This window comes from Puma concolor, chromosome A3, assembly GCF_028749965.1.
Source record: "Puma concolor isolate L17-30 chromosome A3, mPumCon1.1.hap2, whole genome shotgun sequence".
NCBI classification, from domain to species: Eukaryota; Metazoa; Chordata; class Mammalia; order Carnivora; family Felidae; genus Puma; species Puma concolor.
In genome coordinates this window covers 115343606-115362193 of record NC_141669.1, presented here as the reverse complement: position 1 = coordinate 115362193, position 18588 = coordinate 115343606, and the positions used below count along the sequence as shown (strand labels likewise).

Sequence of the window (18588 nt, the reverse complement as noted above, 5' to 3'; positions counted from 1 at the left end):
TCCTCCACCTTCAAACCAGCGAGTAGGGCTGAGGGCTGCTAGTGCAGCCACCCTCTCCCATCTGCCTCCCTCTGCCAGGTACAGGACCCTGATTACACTGGGCCCGCCTGGGTGATCTAGGATATTCTCCTACCTCATGGTCAGCTGACTAGCAACCTCAATCCCATCTGCAAGCGTCACATCTTTGTTCTGTAACCTAACACACAAACACATTCTGTTTTTGTATGCCGGACTCCCTGAGGGACCCTTCTTCTGCAGGCTGCTGGAACTTAGCCTACAATTTGCTCAACTACCATCAAGGGGCAAAAGTGAGTTCCTTTAAGCTTCACAATCCAAACTGGCTCTCCATTAGCAGGGCTGACGGAAAAAAATATCTATAGCCAGACATTTCCACTCTGCTATGCGTTTATTTTTCTGCAGGAGAAGTAGAACTTGATTAAAGCAACCACATATACATTATTTTGTGTTATGCAAAACCTCCACTAGCGAGAAGACAAGCATTATAAACCTTCACGGACAGCCTTAATAGGTGGCAAGTCCGGGAAGCTGGAGGCAGGAAGGGGTCTGGGGGCAAGAACAAAGCATGGCCTGGATATGGGAGCCTCGGTTCTCAACCCTGCCCAGGCCCTGAGATCCTAGCATGGCCCTTCCCGTCCTGGGACCTCAATTTCCTCATCTTATAAGTAGAAAGGGAGTCAGAATGGGCTCATCCAAGGGGAAGTTCTAGGGCCAAGCTGGAGACTGGGCAGAGCCCCTCCCCCCCGCTCTGTGAGGTCACAGTGCCCACGACTCCACTTGACCCGGCTAGATCCCACATGACACCTTCCAGGGAACGCTAGGAGGTGGCAGCAGTGGTAATCTCTTCCCCCTTGCCGACTCCCAGAGAGCCCCAGCACCGTTTCCCTAGATTTCCTAGAGAAGAAAATTGATGCCACGGTCCTTGAGGAACCCCAGGGACCCGTGTGACCCGCCTGAGAATGCCAGACCCAGGAGGTGAGGACGGCAGCCCCCCTGTCTGCCCAGTTCTTTGCGGTTTACAAACTGCCTTTGCCCTCTCCTTGGAGGTGAGCGGGCGGTCACCAGCCGCACTTGACAGAGGCAGCTACTGAGGTCAGAGAGGTCTGACTGTGGCTTTCCTAAAGTCTCCCAGCCAAGGGAGTGATGGGGCAGTCACCCTTTCCACATGTGTTTATTGAGCACCTACTAAGCACTGAGCAGGGGGCTGGGGACACGGGGCTGCGCCAGGCGGAAGTGCTTCCTGCCCCCACGGAGGTCACAGTCCAGTGAGGGAGATGGTAAACGGGCAAACAAGCACCTCTGCCATCTGTCTGCCCACTTCTGCGCCCCCAAAAGGGGTGTATATCCCAAGAGGGTATACAAACCAGGGGCGCCTGCGTGGTTCAGTTGGTTAAACCTTCGACTTCAGCCCATGTCATGATCTCACAGTTTGTGAGTTCGAGCCCCGCGTCGGGCTCTGTGCTGACAGTTCAGAGCCTGGAGCCTGCTTCCGATTCTGTGTCTCCCTCGCTCTCTGCCCCTCCCCTGCTCACACTCTGTCTCACTCAAAAATAAAATAAAAACATTTTAAAAAATATTTTAAAAAGAGGATATACAAAACAATCTGCTGGGGTGAGGGGACAAATCATCCGAACTTCAGCGTATATTTTTAGCCCACCCTCTTTTAATTTGTAGTCCTCAAGAACGTATAAACATTTGAAAAAGTAAATAATATGTTAGCACACTTGGAGCTATGCACATATATATGTATACATGGTATTATATATATAAAATTGCTTCATAAATATAAATACATCGGGGGAGTATGATAATAAATGTTTGGAGACCTTTGCCTTAAGAGATAAAGACAATTTGTTATCTCACATGCCAAGAGGTCCCAAGACATGTGTGGTTCCAGAGCACATTAGTTCTGCGGTTCTGCAATGTCCCCTAAGATACAGGTCCCTGCCACCTTTTTGCTCTTCCTGTTGGCCTCCTCGCCGTCACAGGCCACCAGGGTTCCAGAAGCACGGAGAAGCATGGCTGTATAGGGTGCAAGGAGAGTGGACGTTGCTTCCTGTGGGTCTCATTTTAGCAATGAGAAAGCCTTTCCCCCAAGGCCTCTATACCCAGCCCAGCCCCACACCTCATCCCGTAGGAACTCCCCCCCACCACCACCAGAGCCAGTCACAGCAAAGGCACTGGGAGTGTGACAGCAGGGCTTGGAGCGATCGGGATTGTCTAAAATCACATGGGGTAGGAGTGGACGAGGGACCAAAATCAGCCTCCTGCCAGTGACGGGAGCGATTGGCTTTGCGGGGATAACCACCTGTGACTGCCACAGCAAACCGAGTCCTCTCCTCAAAACAGACTTGCGTTTGGGGTTGGTCAGACCTGGTATGTCCCTGATTCGCAGGCTGGTGGTCTTGGGCGAACTTGTCCGCCACTCAGTCTCTCAATCTGGAACGCGGGGACACCACGTTTCTTGAAAAAATTATAAAATGCGATTGTGAATCTTGTTATCCCCAGGGTCACCCAAAGAGGCCGGAACACCTGCAGGATGGCCCAGGACGCCTTGCCAAACGCGAGTGAGCAGGGAGGGACGAGAGGGGCCCTGGGGTCTTCGTGAACAACTAGGGCCCGACGCTCAGAGATGTCAGATGGGCAGCCCGGAGTCACACAGCAAGGGGCGGGCTAGGGAGCAGGCGTGGCCGCACCACGCTCTGGGTGCTCCCCGTGTCTGTGGGCGCTGACGTGACAGGCCCCGTGCTCTCTGCAGGTGATGCCATAGTGTTGCCCATCCGCATCAACGCCCCGGCCCTGAGCCTGGCCCAGTGCGTGCTGGCCTGTATCTGTACGTATACACCGAAGAGATGCCCTGGCCGTCAACGTGGGCCTGGGTGGGGGTAAGGCCTGCACTGGGCTGCAGGGGAGGGAGGGAACCCTGGAGGACTTCCCAGCGAAGGTGGCAGGGGCGTCATTCCAGCCAGAGTCTCTTTGGTGGTCGGGGAGAGGGGATAGGAGGCAGACTTGCTGTTTGGAGGGGCTGACTGTCGGCCCTCCGCTACTCTCCCGCCAGCCTGGCCCCTGGGGCCACTGACGAAGCCACGGAATGGTGTGACGCGGTGTGCCCTCCCTTCGGGCACGGGGTCTGACCACCCCCTAAAGATCAGCCTTCTATGCCAGTGTTCACCCACCCACCCCTCCATTTCCTCATCACTCAGTCATTTCTCCAGCCATCTGCCCTCATATCCATCTGCTGTAATATCCACGCACCCCATGGGTTCACTGCGTCAGCCATCGGCCACACATACCTTTATTTGTTACTACTCACACCCATCCAGTCACCCACCCATCCGTCCTTCCATCCATCCTTCCGTCCGCCCCTCCTCTCAACCGTCCTCCTATTCATCCACCTTCCAAACCATTCTCTTACCATTCCCCTGTCCGTTCACGTGTCTCCCACCTACTCATCCATCCTGAACCCCAACTTTTTACCTAGCTCCATGGTGGGCAACACTGGGTACCTGGGGATAAACCAGACAAGGACTCTGCCCTTGAGAAGCCCCCAGTGTCTGGGAATGGGCATCGGCACATCCCAGGCTTCGTGTGCCCCAGAGCAGGGCTATCCTGGGCTCGATTACAAAATTGAGAGGGTCTCCCAGCAGTAGGACCTCGCCTCCTGCAAGGGTTGGTGGGATAAAAACAAGGGTGTGGTTACTCCCTGCTCTCCTGCCTCCTTTGCAGCCTGGATCACCTGCCTGGCCTGCTTCCTGAGGACTCAGGCTCACCAGATTCTGTTCAACAACTGCAGGTGAGTGGGGGCAGGTGAGGGGAGGGTGATGGGGGCTGGGAACACGCAGCCCGTTCCTATGACAGTCCCCTCACTGGCCTGGATGATCCCTTGATCACCGGACCAGACCTGCCATCCCAAACCTGGCTTTTGGCATATTCTCTCACCTCAGAACCCACTGTGGCTCCCCAGGGCTCCAGCACCTCAGCCCGCAACCTTCTGGAATCCTGCCCCACCCTTTCTTTCCATGCTGCTCTCATTCTGCATCCTGTCGTGGACCCATTGGGCCAGCAAGACTAGGGTTCTCACCCCCTGGGCCCGCCGTTCCTGCTCCCACCTCAGCACCAGGCACAGGCTGTTTTTCTTCCTGGCATGCCTGTCCCTTCCTTTCCCTTCACTCTTCTGTCCCACGCAAACTCCTCCCAAGTGCCGCAAAGCTTTCGCCCTCATTCATCCATTTAGAGCCTGCATCCTAAACATCTTAAGGCCTACTCTGGGCCCAGCCTTGACCCTCACCACTCCTGAGCTCCCAGTGGGGGAAGACACCAAACCCGGTGTTAAGGGTGAGGGTGGGCAGTGTTGACTCTGAAGGTCATAGGAGGAGGGGACGTTTGTTTGAGCTGAACCCTGAAGGGTGCGCTCACCAGGACAGAAGGGAGGGAACAGACAGTACATAGCTGGAGACGGGTGTGAAAAGGACGTGGTGGACCACGGTCAGTGATCTCTGATGGCCCCAAATGCTGGGGTGAGAGCTTTCTTTCCTCCGTGAGGCTGTGCAGTCACAGAACGTGGTCAGCATCTTGGAGGGGGTATCACTGCCCAGGGAGGGCCCTGCGCTTCAGGGTTGGAAGAGGGCAAGGGCCAGGCCAGGACTTGCTAGCCTATGCAAAACTCCACTTCACCTTGATCTCTGCTTCTCTCTTTTCCAGATGCAGGCTGCTCTTCCAGAAGCTCATGGAAAAGACAGGTGTTCTCGTCCTCTGTGCTTTTGGTAAGTCTCCAGGGCCCTGCCCCATCCCAGGTGGAGGTATCCCTGCGCTCTTGCCCAACCTGGGGAGGAAAAGAGTGAAGGCTGTTAATGAGTATTGCTGTGAGGATTAAATTAACTGATGACCAAGAACATGTTTTGAACACTAAGAAAAGCGCTGAAAACTCAAGTTCTCCCCCCAACCGTGGTATGATCGTTATTACTTGTTTCTGAGCTTCGGCGGATTCCTTCCAACCACCGCTGCCACCTCCCAGGTCGCAGCTTTGCTTTCTCGAGCAAAGGAGTCTCCTCCCTCCTCTCGAGTACACTGGCCCAAGGAGGCAGGGCAGTGGGGTGGGGGTGGGGTCGAGAGAATGTCTTAGGAAATTTGAAATTCCTAGGAAACTTAACAAATAAGTTTTTTTTTTTTTTAAATAACAGCTTTATTGAGATATAGTTCACATACCAGAAAGATCACCATTCTAAAGTGTACAATTCAGTGGTTTTTAGTATATTCACAAAGTTTTGGGGGCGCCTGGGTGGCGCAGTCGGTTGGGCGTCCGACTTCAGCCAGGTCACGATCTCGCGGTCCGTGAGTTCGAGCCCCGCGTCAGGCTCTGGGCTGATGGCTCAGAGCCTGGAGCCTGTTTCCGATTCTGTGTCTCCCTCTCTCTCTGCCCCTCCCCCGTTCATGCTCTGTCTCTCTCTGTCCCAAAAATAAATAAAACGTTGAAAAAAAAAATTAAAAAAAAAAAAAAGTTTTGTAGCCATCGCCGTTATCAAATTCCAGTATTTTCACTGCCCCCAAAAGAACCGCCCCCCCCCCCAGTCCCAGACAGTTGGTTCCCATTCCCCCTCACCCCAGTCTTAGGCGACCAATCACTAATCTATTTTCTGTGACTATGGATTTGCCTATTCTGGACATTTAATATAAATAGAATCATACACTATGTGGTCTTTGTGGCTTCTTTCACTTGTCATAATGTTTTCAAAGTTCATCCATGGCGTAGCATACATCAGCGTTTCCTCCTTTTTTATGGCTGAAAATAGTCCATTGTTTGGATATGCCACATTTTGCTTATCTGTCCATCGGTTGATGGATATTACGGTTGTTTCTGCTTTTTGACTACCATTAGTAACGTTCCTGTGAATGATCCTGTAAAATGTTTGTGTGGACATGTGTTTTAAATTATCTTGGGTATCTATTTAGAAGTGGAATTTCTGGGTTTTGTGGCAACTGTATGCTTAACTATCTAAGCAATTGGCCAAACTTTTTCCCAAAGTAGCTGTACCACCTTAACATCCCCACTGGCATGTATGAGGGTTCCAATTTCTCTGCCTCCTCACCAACACTGGTTATTACCTGTCTTTAATTTTATGGGGCGCCTGGGTGACTCAGTCGGTTGAGCGGCCGACTTCGGCTCAGGTCATGATCTCACGGTCTGTGAGTTCAAGCCCCGCGTCAGGCTCTGTGCTGACAGCTCGGAGCCTGGAGCCTGTCTCGGATTCTGTGTCTCCCTCTCTCGGACCCTCCCCCGTTCATGCTCTGTCTCTGTCTCAAAAATAAATACACGTTAAAAAAAATAAAAAAAAAAATTTTAGCCATGAAGTGTGGTACCTCATTGTAGTTTTTATTTCATTTGTCTAATGGCTAATGATGTTAAGCACCTTTTCATATACTTATTGGCCAATTATAGGTCTTCTTTGGAGAAATGTCTATTCAGTCTTGGCCCATTTTTAAATTGGGTTGTCTGTTTATTATTGAGTTTTAAGGGTTCCTTGTATGGTCTGGATAGAAGTCCCTTATCGGATATACAATTTGCAAATATTTTCTCCCATTCTGTGGGTTGTCTTTTCACTTTCTCTTGATGGTGTCCTTTGCAGCACAAATTTTTTAAATTTTGATGAAGTCCACTTTATCCATGTTTTCTTTTTCCATAGGTACTTTAATGTCAGGTGCAAGAAACTAGTGCTTAACCCAAAGCTATAAAAATTTACTCCCACTTTTTCTTCCAAGATTTGTATAGTTTTAGCCTTTACATTTAGGTCCATGATCCATTTTTGAGTTAATTTTTGCATATGTTGTGAGGTAAGAGTCCAACATTGTTATTTTGAATGTAGATATCCAGTTGTTCCATTTATTGAGAAAACTATTATTTCTCTTACTGAATTGTCTGCTACCCTTATTGAAAATCAATTGACCATAAATGTGAGAGTTTAGTTCTGGACTCTTAATTTTACTCCTTTGATCTATGTGTCTATCTATTTGCCATCTATCTATTTGTCTATCTATTTGCCATCTCTCTATTTGTCTATCTATCTACCCTGGATTAATTGCTATAACTCTGTAATAAGTTTTGAAATCCAGCATTATGAGTTCTCCAACTTTGTTCTTTTTAAATTGTTTTGGCTATTATAGTCCCTTACATTTTCATATGAATTTTAGCGTCAATTTTTCCATTTCTTAAAAAAAAAAAGGCTATAGGTATTTTGAGGGAGTTTGCATTGATTCATAGATGAATTTGGGGAGTAGTGTCACCTGAACAATATTAAGTTTTCCAATCCATGAACATGGGCTGTCTTTCTATTATTGATATATCTCTATGTTGTCTTTAATTTCTTCTAATGATGTTTTGTATCTTTTAGAGTGCAAAGTTTATACTTCTGTTGAGTTTATTCCAAGTATTTTATTTGTTGAGATGCTATTGTAAATTGAGTTGTTTTCTTAATATCATTTTCAGATTATTTATTGCTTGTGTTGAAAAATATAATTGATTTTCATATACTGATCTTGTATCCCGCAACCTTGCTGAACTCATTTATTGCTTTGACACTGAGCATGACATCCAGTCTTAGATACTTTAAGATTCTGTATGCAAGGTTGTGTCATCTGCCTTTTATTTCTTTTTCTTGACTAATTGACCTGGCTAGAACCTACATGACAATGTTAAATAGAAATGGCAAGAGTAGACATAATTGTTTTGTTCCTGATTTTAGGAAGAATGCATCCAATATTTTACCATTAAGTGTTTTTTAGCTGGGGGATTTTCATAAATGGGCTTTATCAGATTGTGGGAGTTCCATTCTATTCCTGATTTGTTGATTGTTTTATCATTAACAATGAATAGGTTTTAAAGAGCTTTAATAATGGCTTGAATGGTAGGATTTAAGGCAACACAGAGACTATAAAATACAGGGAACATTATCCCATTTTCTTCTCTTCATCAATTATCCCCAGTAGAATTGGAGCAGGGGAGAGAGAGGGGACATGGATTATTTGGTTTATGTGAGACACTCTACATATACGATATCATTTGATCATGAAGTGGATATTACTGTTGGTCCCATTTTAGGAGGAAGAAATTCCCAGAGGAGGAAATTGAGGTATAGAGAGATTAAGTAAATTCTTCCAAAGTTGTACAATGTTAGTAAGTGCCAAAGCTGGGATTTGAGTCTAGATGCCTTAACTCCAGAGCCTAAGCTTTTAACCTTTCATCTTAAATATCTCACTCTCATTCTCCTGGCCCCACAGGATTCTGGATATTTTCTATGCACGTACCGTCTAAAATGGAAGTCTGGCGGGTAAGTGTGTGCTCTCTTCAGGCCTCAGCACTGACTGGCCGCACCCCAACTAGTCAATGCTGCCTACATCAGCTTCTCTCACTCTCATCACATCTGGAACCTGATCAGTTCCTGACTCGTTCCAGCCCCAAATCTCTGTCTTTGCGATGCCACCCACCTGGAACCCATCTCTCTCACCAAAATGTGACTTTAAAGACCAGATTCAATAGTCCATCCTACAGAATGGCTCTCCTGCCTCTCCCTCCCAGAGGTGACCTATCTTTCCTTTATCAAATCTCCCTCCTAGAGAACGATAGTGAGAATGGAACACAATTCTCTCTACTCAAGGCGGTTTGTTCTGTTCAAATGAAATAAGATCATTTGCTTTGTGGTTCCTGGGGAGAAAGGAGGAGGAAATCATGGCTAGCGCTCCCTGTCAGAGGACAACAAAGAGTCTCAGAATGCTTAAGGAGAAAAGAGATCTGATGAGCTTGTCCTTCCCTCTACTCTTTTCTCCTTATAAACTCCTTCATATACTTCAAGATCCAGCTAAAATGTCACTTCCCCCAGAAATACCAGGTGGAGGGGATGACATTCCCCTTTCCTCCCACAATTTTCTCTAATCATGAATGCAACCATGACATTTTCCCAACTTTTTTGGGTGCTCTTGAAGGCAGAGCCACGTCTAATTCACTCCAGTGATGTCCACCTCAGGACTGGGCAGAAAGTTGCCACTATCAGTATTGGTTAATTGGATGATCAGATGGAAATGTGGAATGGATGAGACGATAGAAGTGATGGATGTAGGGATGTGGGAAAATGGCTGGGGGGATAGATGGATGGATGAATGGAAGACTCAATGGATGAGAAAATGGACAGATGGACAGATAGGAGGGCAGATTAGCTATATGAATGGATAAATGGATGGATGGATGGGTGGATGGATGGATGGATGGATGGACAGATGGTTAATGGGAGTTTGGATAGATGGGAGGGTAGATAGATGGGAGGATGAAGTGATTGATGAAAGGGTATTGACAATATATAAGGTAAGTTATATGAATGGGAGGGTGGATAGGAGGGATGAGGCAGGTTGGATAAATGGAGGAGTATATGTGTGAGAAAGGGTGGTTGGATGGGCTGGTGGATAGGTGGAAGGGTGGATGAATGTGGATTTGGATGAATCGACTTAAAATGGAGGATACACTGGATTTTGGATAGATGGTAGGTGAGTGGATAGATGGAAGAGTAAATGGGAAGGCAGATGAATGGATAGATTTATGGTTGTGGGAGATTGAATGGAGGAAGTTCTATTGGGCCCAGATGAGGCCATCTGAAAAAGATCCCTTGTTTCTGCAACACCCTACCAGGATGACAGCATAGATAGTCCACTGCAGAGCTTGAGGTAAGAAGAATCTGCTAAATAATCTTACTATCACCTAAAAACCAGAACTATATCCAGGACCTGTAAGGTATTGGCTGAGAATGTGGGCTCCACAGTCAGATAAACCTAGGTTTAAATCCCAGCTCCCATACTTCCTACTTGGCTAAACTTTTGCAAGTCACTTCACCTCTCTGGGCCTTCAACTCCTCATTTATGAGATGAGACATAACACCCACCTTGCTCTGGGTAATTATGAACGTTAAAGATGTCAACTGTCCTGAATAAATCACACTCAGCAAGTGGAAGCTGAGAAGAAATTTTAACCAACAGTATACCACCTGGTGGCATCATCCTTAATTGCAAACAAAATAGGAATATTTGGAAGGAATGAGTTAAATTTAAAGATATTCCAAGTAGGAGGAAGAGACAAGAACCTGCTGGGTAGGGCCAGGGATGGGCCCAGAAGAGTGAGGAAATGTGAAGCTAGTTCTTTGTAGGTTGACTGACACAGATAGAAGCTGAGGGTGACAATAGCAGCATTGCAAATCAGTCACTCCATGTTCTCACTCCTTTCTTGTAAGAATGTACCAGGAGAAGGTGCGGCATCACTCTGGGGAAATCCAGGACCTCCGAGGTAACATGACCCAACTCATTGCCAAGCTCCAGTTGATGGAAGCCATGTCAGATGAGGTGAGATACTGGCCATTCTGCTCCCAAACATCTGACTTCTTTGTTTGATGCCCTTCTTCCTATTTCCCAGCTTTTGGTGGAGCACATCCCCCAATAATTTCCTGGGAAAGAGTTAAATAAGAGGCATATTAATTTGCTTAGAACTTGCACATTTGGAAATATCTTTATTCTACCCTTGCATTTGATTGATAGTTTGGCTGGGTATAGAATTCTAGATAGGAACTATTCCCCTGAACATTTTGAAAGAATTCCACTGTTGTGTTCTAGTTATACTGCTGCTGTTGAGAAGTCTGTTAGTGCTCTTATTATTGGTCCATTGAGTGTGATCTGTTTTTTTTTTTTATCTCTGGGAGTTTGTATGATGTTCTTTTTATCCGCAGTGTTGCATATTTAACCTGCTTGGGATTGGATTGCTGAGCTTATTGGATCTGCAGATTTATTTCTTCAATAGTTGCTAAAAATGCTTAGCTATTGTTTCTTAAAATATTGTTTCTTCCCCATTATCTATCTCCTCTCCTAGAACTCCAGTTACATCTATGCTAGACTGTTAGAGTGTGTTCCACATAATTCTTATGCTACTACCTGATGTGTTTGATTTTCATTCTTTTTCTCTATGTGCTTGAGTTTTGATATTTTCGATTCACATTTCTTTAAGTTTGCTACTAATCCTGTATTCTGTTCTGTCTAATCTACTGTTAAATTTTTCCATTAAGTTCTTAATTTCATATATTGCATTGTTTTAGAATACATATTTGATTCTTTTCATAAATTTTAATTCTATGGTGAAATTCTCCAACATCTTACCTATGTCGTCCATTTTTTCTTTCTTTTATTTAATATATTGTTGTAGTAATTTTTATATCCTTATCTCCTTAGTCCAATATCTGGATCATCTATGATCTTTTTCTATTGTTGTTTTTCTTTGGAGTATCAATCATATGGTATTGTCTTTTCATGTCCAGTAATTTTTTAGTGTTTTTCTGGACATTGTATACAAAAGAACTCTGTGCTCCAGATAGGTATAACTTCAACTAGAGAGAGTTCCCCATTTTCTTTGTAAGGAAGATGAGTACACTTATCACTTCTATGTAGATGTTCATTGAGCTGTTTCAAACCTGGGTGGCAATTTGTGTAAGATTTAGTCAGATGTTTTCAGCCTAACCCTTTAGTGCCCTTCCCATGCAGCTTCAAACTTTTGGTAGATATCTTGATGGGAAAGACTGACCATATGTCTGAGGATTCTCAAGTCTCCAATTAAAAAAAAAAATTAAAAAAGTTTTTGTTTTAAATTTATTTATTTAATATGAGAGAGAAAGGGAGTGAGCACAAACAGAAGAGGGGCAGAGAGAGTAGGAAAGAGAGAATCCCAAGCAGGCTCCACACTGTCAGCAACAGAGCCTGATTCTGGGCTTGAACTCACGCACTCTGAGATCACAACCTGAGCCGAAATCAAGAGTTGGACACTTAATGGACTGAGCCACCCAGGCACCCCTCTCAAGTCTCCAATTTTGTCTCCCAGCCCTGCATGAATGCAAAATCTGCAGCCCTAGTGGTAACCTTCTCTGCCAGGGGCAAGCTTGGATTCTCAGCCTCTAATTGTGCCCATAATTGGTTTAGTGCCTCCAGGTGCGGCTACAGCCTCTCAGTATTGATTCACCACTCCTTCTAGGGCAGCGGTTCTCAAAGTGTGGCTCCCATATCAGGAACATCAGCATTACCTGGGAAAATGTTAGAAATTCAAATTAATGGGCCCCCTCAGACCTACTGAGGATGGGAGCCAATCATGTATCAACAAGCCCTCCAATGTTTCTGATATATACTAAGAAGATGTTTGTAAGGCTTTAATCTCTTGCTTATTTTGTTTTGGGGTCCCTTCACGGAAATGGGCTTGGTTTCTAAGCATGATGAGACTGGGAAGTTTTAATATGTCTTTCAGAAGCTTTCAAGTTAGCTCTTTGGCCTCTTAATAGTTCTGGGTTTCAGTTAACATCTTATGGGGAAAACTGTTCAGGTTTGAGGTTCATCAAGTCTCCAATTTTGTCCTTTTAGTCCTGTGTGTCTATTAAAATCTTTGCTGCTTTCTCTTTCACCAATAGCAGCCATTGTCCAGCCTATGCCCATGTCTTCAGCCCATGCCCAGATCATGAAATGCCCCCAGGCATTAAAAAATTGTGCATGAATTTCGGAATGGTTCTCTCCTCTCTAGAATTTTAATACATCTGGTCCTCATTGCTCCCATAGCTCAGTGGTGGCTTTACAATATGATTTCATAAACTATCTGGTTTTACTAGTTGTTTTTAGTGGGAACATTGATCCTCTGTAACTTACTATATCTTCCCTGGAAGCCTTACATCTCACCTTACATCTTAAATGTCATGATAATTTGCCTATGGGCTAGCTACCCTTGGGGCCCTTTCAATCTGGAAACTCATGCCCTTTAGTCCTAAAAAGTGTTCTTTAATTGTGTGATTAAATGGATGTATCCCCTCCCAGCCATATTTGGTTTATTCTCATTTTTGAAACTCCTATTATTTGGATGTTAAATTCTTGAACTAATCCTCTTTCTCTCATTTCTTCCTGTTTTCTTCTATTTGTTATGATATGAGAAAATAGTCTCAGCTTTATCTTCCAAAACTTCTATTGAGTTTTTCATTTCTGCTAACATAGTCTGAATTCCTAAGAACTTCATTTTTGCTCTCTGGGTGTTCTTTTTCATAGATCCATATTCTTGTTTTATGGATACAACACTTTTTCTTACCGTTTGGAGCTTAGGCAGGTCATCAACCTTTCTGAGTTTCCATATCAACAAATCCCTGCCGTGTAGCACCGTGGCTGGTCTAGTTACTACTGCCACATAGCAAACCACTCCAAAACTTAGTGGTGCAAAACAATTGTTTTATTATGTGCAGAGATTCCGTGGGTCAGGGATCCAAACGGAGTGCAGTGGGGATGGTTTGTCACTGTTCCACGATGTCTGAGGCCTCACCTGGGAAGACTTGAAGGCTGGGGGTGACTTGGCATCTGGGTCTGGACCCATCTGGAAGCATCTTCACTCACATGTCTAGAAGTTGACATTGGCTATCAGCTGGGAACTCAGGGCTGTTGACTAATGCAACCATAGGTGGGCGCTCAGTGTTGTGTGGGCTTCCTCACAGCTTGGCAGCTCCAAGAATGAGCCTCCCCATGAAATAGAGCTGTATCCCCCTTTAGGCTTAGCCCAGAAGTCACACGGCATCACCTCTGCCATAGCCTCAGGCCCCCCCAGACTTATGGGAGGGAACCTTAGCCCCAACTCTCAATGGGAAGAGTGTCAAAGTCATATTGAAAGAAGGGTGTGGAGTGGGAGAGACCTGGTTGTGGCCACAGTTTTGAAGAGTCTAATAAAAATAATAGCCAGCATTGGGGCACCTCGGTGGCTCAGTTGGTTAAGCGCCGACTTTGGCTCAGGTCATGATCCCACAGTTTGTGGATTCGAGCCCCGCCTCAGGCTGTGCTGACAGCTCAGAGCATGGAGCCTGCTTTGGATTCTGTGTTTCCCTCTCTGCGTCTGCCCCTCCGCCACTCGTGCTCTGTTTCTCTCTGTCTCTCAAAAATAAATACACATTAAAAAAAAATAGTGGCCAGCATTTACTGAGTACCAAGCATGCTAAGTGCTTTGCAGCCTTTATCTGGCAGGAGAGTGTAGTAGCTCAGAGCCCAAACACTGGAACCAAACGCCTGGCTCTGCCTCTTACCAGCTGTGTGACCTTGGACACCTTACCCTTTTGTGCCCCAGTATTCTCATCTTTAAAATGGAAGTGATAACAGCACATACCTCCTGGGGCTGCTGTGAGGGGATAAGAGTGAACTTCCGTGACACTGAGGACAGTGCTGGCACACGGTAGCAGCCTTACAAGCGTTAGCTCTAGTCCTCACAGCGGCAGGAGGAGGATGTAATTATCATCCCCATGTTACAGACAAGAAGGTCAAGACTCAGAGGGGCAGTAACTAGCCCAAAGCCCCACAGCGGTAAAAGTCTGTCTGACTCCGGACGCCCTGCCCTTAACTTCCCTGAGACTCTGGTCCCACGTGTGACCCCGTCGTAGACCCAGTGGGTGGGGTAGCGATGGCACCGTGTCACCCGGGCCTCCTCACAGTGTAGTGACCGGTGGTCTTGTGCCAGGACCAGCCATGGCCTCCACAGGCAGGGGTAAGCAGTTAGGGACACGAGGATACCTGCAGCCACCTGTCACCGGGTGCGAACCCGCACGTGGACAGGATCTATAAGAACACACCGGCACACGGTTTGTGTTTTCTGCCTTCTCAGCAAAAAATGGCCCAGAAAATAATGAAGATGATACAAGGAGATTATATTGAAAAGCCAGACTTTGCCCTAAAGTCTATAGGTAAGCGACTCCCCCTCACCGCCCCCGCCCAACAGCCTGCCTCAAGGGTCCTCAGAAACTCTTCAGTGGGTGGATTTCAGTTCTGGTCTGGTATCCTCTGCTCCTGGCAAGTTCATGCTCAGAGCTAGCCTCTGCCCCCCAGACGACTTTTTTTTTGCTACAATTTTCTATTTTCTCTAAAGGGGGCTGAGGTGGGGAGGGGAGGCCCTCCACTCCCCCCCCACCCCGCCCCGCATCTACTCCCCCCCACCCCGCCCCTCCACTCCCCCCCCCTCCAAACCCAGAGGCCGGCAGAGCCGGGGAGACTGACCGTCTAAAAAAACCAACGCAGGCCCAGTTGTAGTTGGGAATCAGTGTTGCGGGAAACCGAAGCAGGTGACTGGCATGGAGGGGACCTGGGCAGAGACCTGTGCGGAAGGATGTTTGAGTTGAGACCTGGAGAGGAGGGAAAAGTCTTCCAGACCCAGGGGAACCCATGTGAACGGTCCTCCTGTGACAGCGCAGCAGGAGTGGGGGGGCGGGGGGACATGCGGAAGGAGGAGAGGTGGGGCCGGCCAGGCAGCACCAGCTGACCCAGGCCCAGGGGCACGTGGGGTCAGAGGGCACTGGCTTACACTCTCGGGGCCTCACTCGACCTCTCAGAGCCAGAGTGCCCTCCTCTGTGAAGCAGGTACAGCAAGAGCCACGGAAATAATAATGAGGCTGGCTGGAAGGACTTTGTTGTATTGACTCACTTCAACCTCACAACAGCCCCGTGAGGTAGGGGGGTGTTACCACGATTATGGCTTCTATTATTCCTCCCATCACCCAGGGAACGTCTGAAGTTTACAGAGGGCCAGTGACTCACCTAAAGTGTTCGCCCAGCACGTGCTCGGTGCCCAATCTGACACCGTCACTCCCACACAGGTGCCTCCATCGACTTTGAGCAAACGTCTGCCACATACAACTACGACAAGGCTCGCTCCTGCTGGAACTGGATCCGGCTATGGAACTACGCGCAGCCCCCAGACGTGATCCTCGAGGCAGGGGGAATGGGGGGACTGGAGAGGGAGTATCAGGGTCCTGGGGGCAGGACCTGGAAGCAGACACTGGGGTCCGCACAAAGTGGGTGGGGGCCCGGTGTGGGGCTAGGGATAGGAACAGGAGACAGAGATGCGATAGGGGCAAGAGGCAAGAATAGACAGCAGGAACCACCAGGGGACTGGGCAGGAGCAGGGGCAGGCGCCGGGCAGGGACAGTCTGCTTTGGCACTGGAAGGGGGCCCTTCAAGACTTGAGGGTCAAGGAACCCTCGCAGCCCCAAGCAGGCCCCTGCCTGCCCTGCACTGGGCTGACGGGAAGGTTCATTCTTACTGTCAGCAATCAGGGGAGCTTCCTGGAGTTGGTGGCGCTGGAGTCAAGCTTTGTAGATGGAGGGATCCGGCTCACCCAGGAGGCAAAGGAGGTCTAGGAGAGCCAGGGTGGGATGAGGAATTCACCTTAACCCACCCACCCAGCATAGCCCCCATCGCACCTGCCCCTTCCAGCCCAACGTGACACCCGGCAACTGCTGGGCCTTCTCGGGTGACCGAGGCCAGGTGACCATCCGAATGGCCCAGAAGGTCTACCTGTCCAACCTGACGCTGCAGCACATCCCCAAGACCATCTCACTGTCGGGCAACCTGGACACTGCTCCCAAGGACTTTGTCGTTTACGTGAGCACATCCCCACAGGGAGCAATGCTTAACTAAGGAGACAGCCTCGTCTGGTGGGATTCCAGGCACTCTGTCGGCACAACCCAAGCAGGCTAGAGGGGCTGGATGAGGCTTAGTTAAGGCTGAGAATGGCCAGGTTCGGCGTTGATCACAGCCTTTAAGGATAGGAGATAAACAGCCACTTTATTTCAACCCAAGCTTTTCAGAGCCAATTTAGTCTTCAGAGACACTGATAAGGAAACTGAGGTGCAGAAAAGGGTCAGGGAAACACCCAAAACCTACAACTCAGTGGCATAATTAGAAGAGGACCCTCAGCCTTTTGATTCCCAATCCAGTGCTCTTTCCTATCTATTCCTCTGTGCTGCGATGCAGTGGTGCCCAAAGAGGTAGGGAGTTCCCCATCCTGGGAGGTATGCAAGTCTCAGCTGGAAAGGGGCAACACCCTCTGAAGGCCCTGCCCGTACCTGACCATTTTGCCTTGGTTCTGGTTCCACAGGGCATGGAAGGCTCTCCCAAGGAGGAGGTGTTCCTGGGGGCGTTTCAGTTTCAGCCGGAAAACATCATCCAGATGTTCCCGCTCCAGGTACCTGAGAAAGGCTGCCTACGTTGAGCACACAGCAAATGTGCACCATGTGCAGGGCTTTCCCCGGGAGCCCCATTTCATCCACCGACAGCCTCGCAGTGCACACTTGTCACTAACTCACGTGACAAACGAGGAAACCGAGGCTCAGAGTATGGAGCCACTGCCCAGGGCCAAAAGTGGGACCCGGAGGAGACCTGTCCAGCTTCTAGCAGTGCATTGTCTCCCTGATTTGCCCAGGAGCACTCCCGTGGCAGTTCCTCCCGTGGCAGTTCCTCCTGTGGCAGTTCCTCCTGTGGCAGTTCCTCCCGTGGCAGCTCCTCCTGTGGCAGTTCCTCCCGTGGCAGTTCCTCCCGTGGCAGTTCCTCCTGTGGCAGTTCCTCCCATGGACAGGAGCTCTTGAACAGGGGGACCACTTTAGCATCTCTGTACTGGGAGGCCCCATCATCAGCACCTGATCTAACCACAGCAGGGCAAACTGAGGCCTGAAGGGCAGGGAGTCGGGGACAGGAGCAGGACACAGCGGGGTGGCTGCTAGGATGGCCCTGAGACTCAGTGGAATGTCAGCACTTGGGAATCAGTGATACTGCTCCAAATCCTGGTACCACAAATCTGCATGATCTTGGGCCATTCCCTTCGTCTCTGCGCCTCAGTCTCTCCTGGTATAATTCCCTGGAAGGTTAAGAGCATCCAGAGAGATCTCAGAGGCCAAGCCCCAGCTTCTGCACCGGGCTCTGTCCCCTCTCAAGGAGGAGGCATGCTCACCGAGCATCTCCTACAGGCCAGCTAGCTCCAGGGTCTGGTCTCATGGGAAGATATTACCGCCCCCCCCCAGCCCATCTTACAGAGCGGGGAAACTGAAGCCCCAAGAGGGGCAGTGACTTGCCCCGGAGTCCCACAGCCATCTGTCCAGGGCCCCGAGGCTGGGACACTTTCCCCATCACAGTATATCTGTCTTTCTCACCTCAGTACTTTCCATCCCAACCCCTGAGTACCAACTTCCTGTGCGGCTTCGGGACAGTTCATTCCGCTCTCTGAGCCTCAGTTTCTCCACCTGTGAAATAGGAGGGTTCCCTTCCACTCCCAAACACCTCTCTGGACAGGCAGAGTGGAGGCCAATGGCCCCATGTCTGTGACTCTTCCAGAACCAGCCTGTCCGAGCTTTTGGTGCCGTCAAGGTGAAGATCTCAAGCAACTGGGGGAACCCACGCTTCACCTGCCTGTACCGAGTGCGTGTGCACGGCTCCGTGACCCCACCTCGACAGCTCTAGAGAGCAGCCTGCTCAGAGCTCCTACCCAGAGAGAGATTAAAGTTTATTCTTTGCAGCCCAGCCCAAGTCGGAATGTCTTTTTGGCTCCAAAGAGTGAGGGTGGGCTAGCATGTGACGTCTGAGGCCACACTTAGCGATTCTCAGTCTCATCCTGGGTGTCCAGGCACCCTCGCAACAGCCCCATGAAGCCCCATTTCACAGATGGGGACAGTGAAGGCACTGAGCAAAAACTTGCCAGAGGTCACAACTCACAAAGGGCAGCACCAG

The 18588-nt window shown here is 48.5% G+C and overlaps 1 protein-coding gene across 1 annotated transcript; it reads left to right on the top strand.

Annotated features, from left to right (window-relative positions):
* Positions 1 to 795: 795 nt before the first annotated feature.
* SUN5 (Sad1 and UNC84 domain containing 5) lies at positions 796 to 18361 on the top strand. Its single transcript, XM_086701981.1, is given in 14 exon segments — positions 796 to 993; positions 2527 to 2585; positions 2777 to 2851; positions 3745 to 3811; positions 4720 to 4781; positions 8290 to 8339; positions 9689 to 9723; positions 10284 to 10392; positions 14699 to 14777; positions 15684 to 15799; positions 16303 to 16470; positions 16967 to 17053; positions 18196 to 18318; positions 18320 to 18361. Coding segments are annotated over 14 exon segments (1137 nt in total). The 5' UTR covers positions 796 to 928.
* The last annotated feature ends 227 nt before the right edge of the window (positions 18362 to 18588 follow it).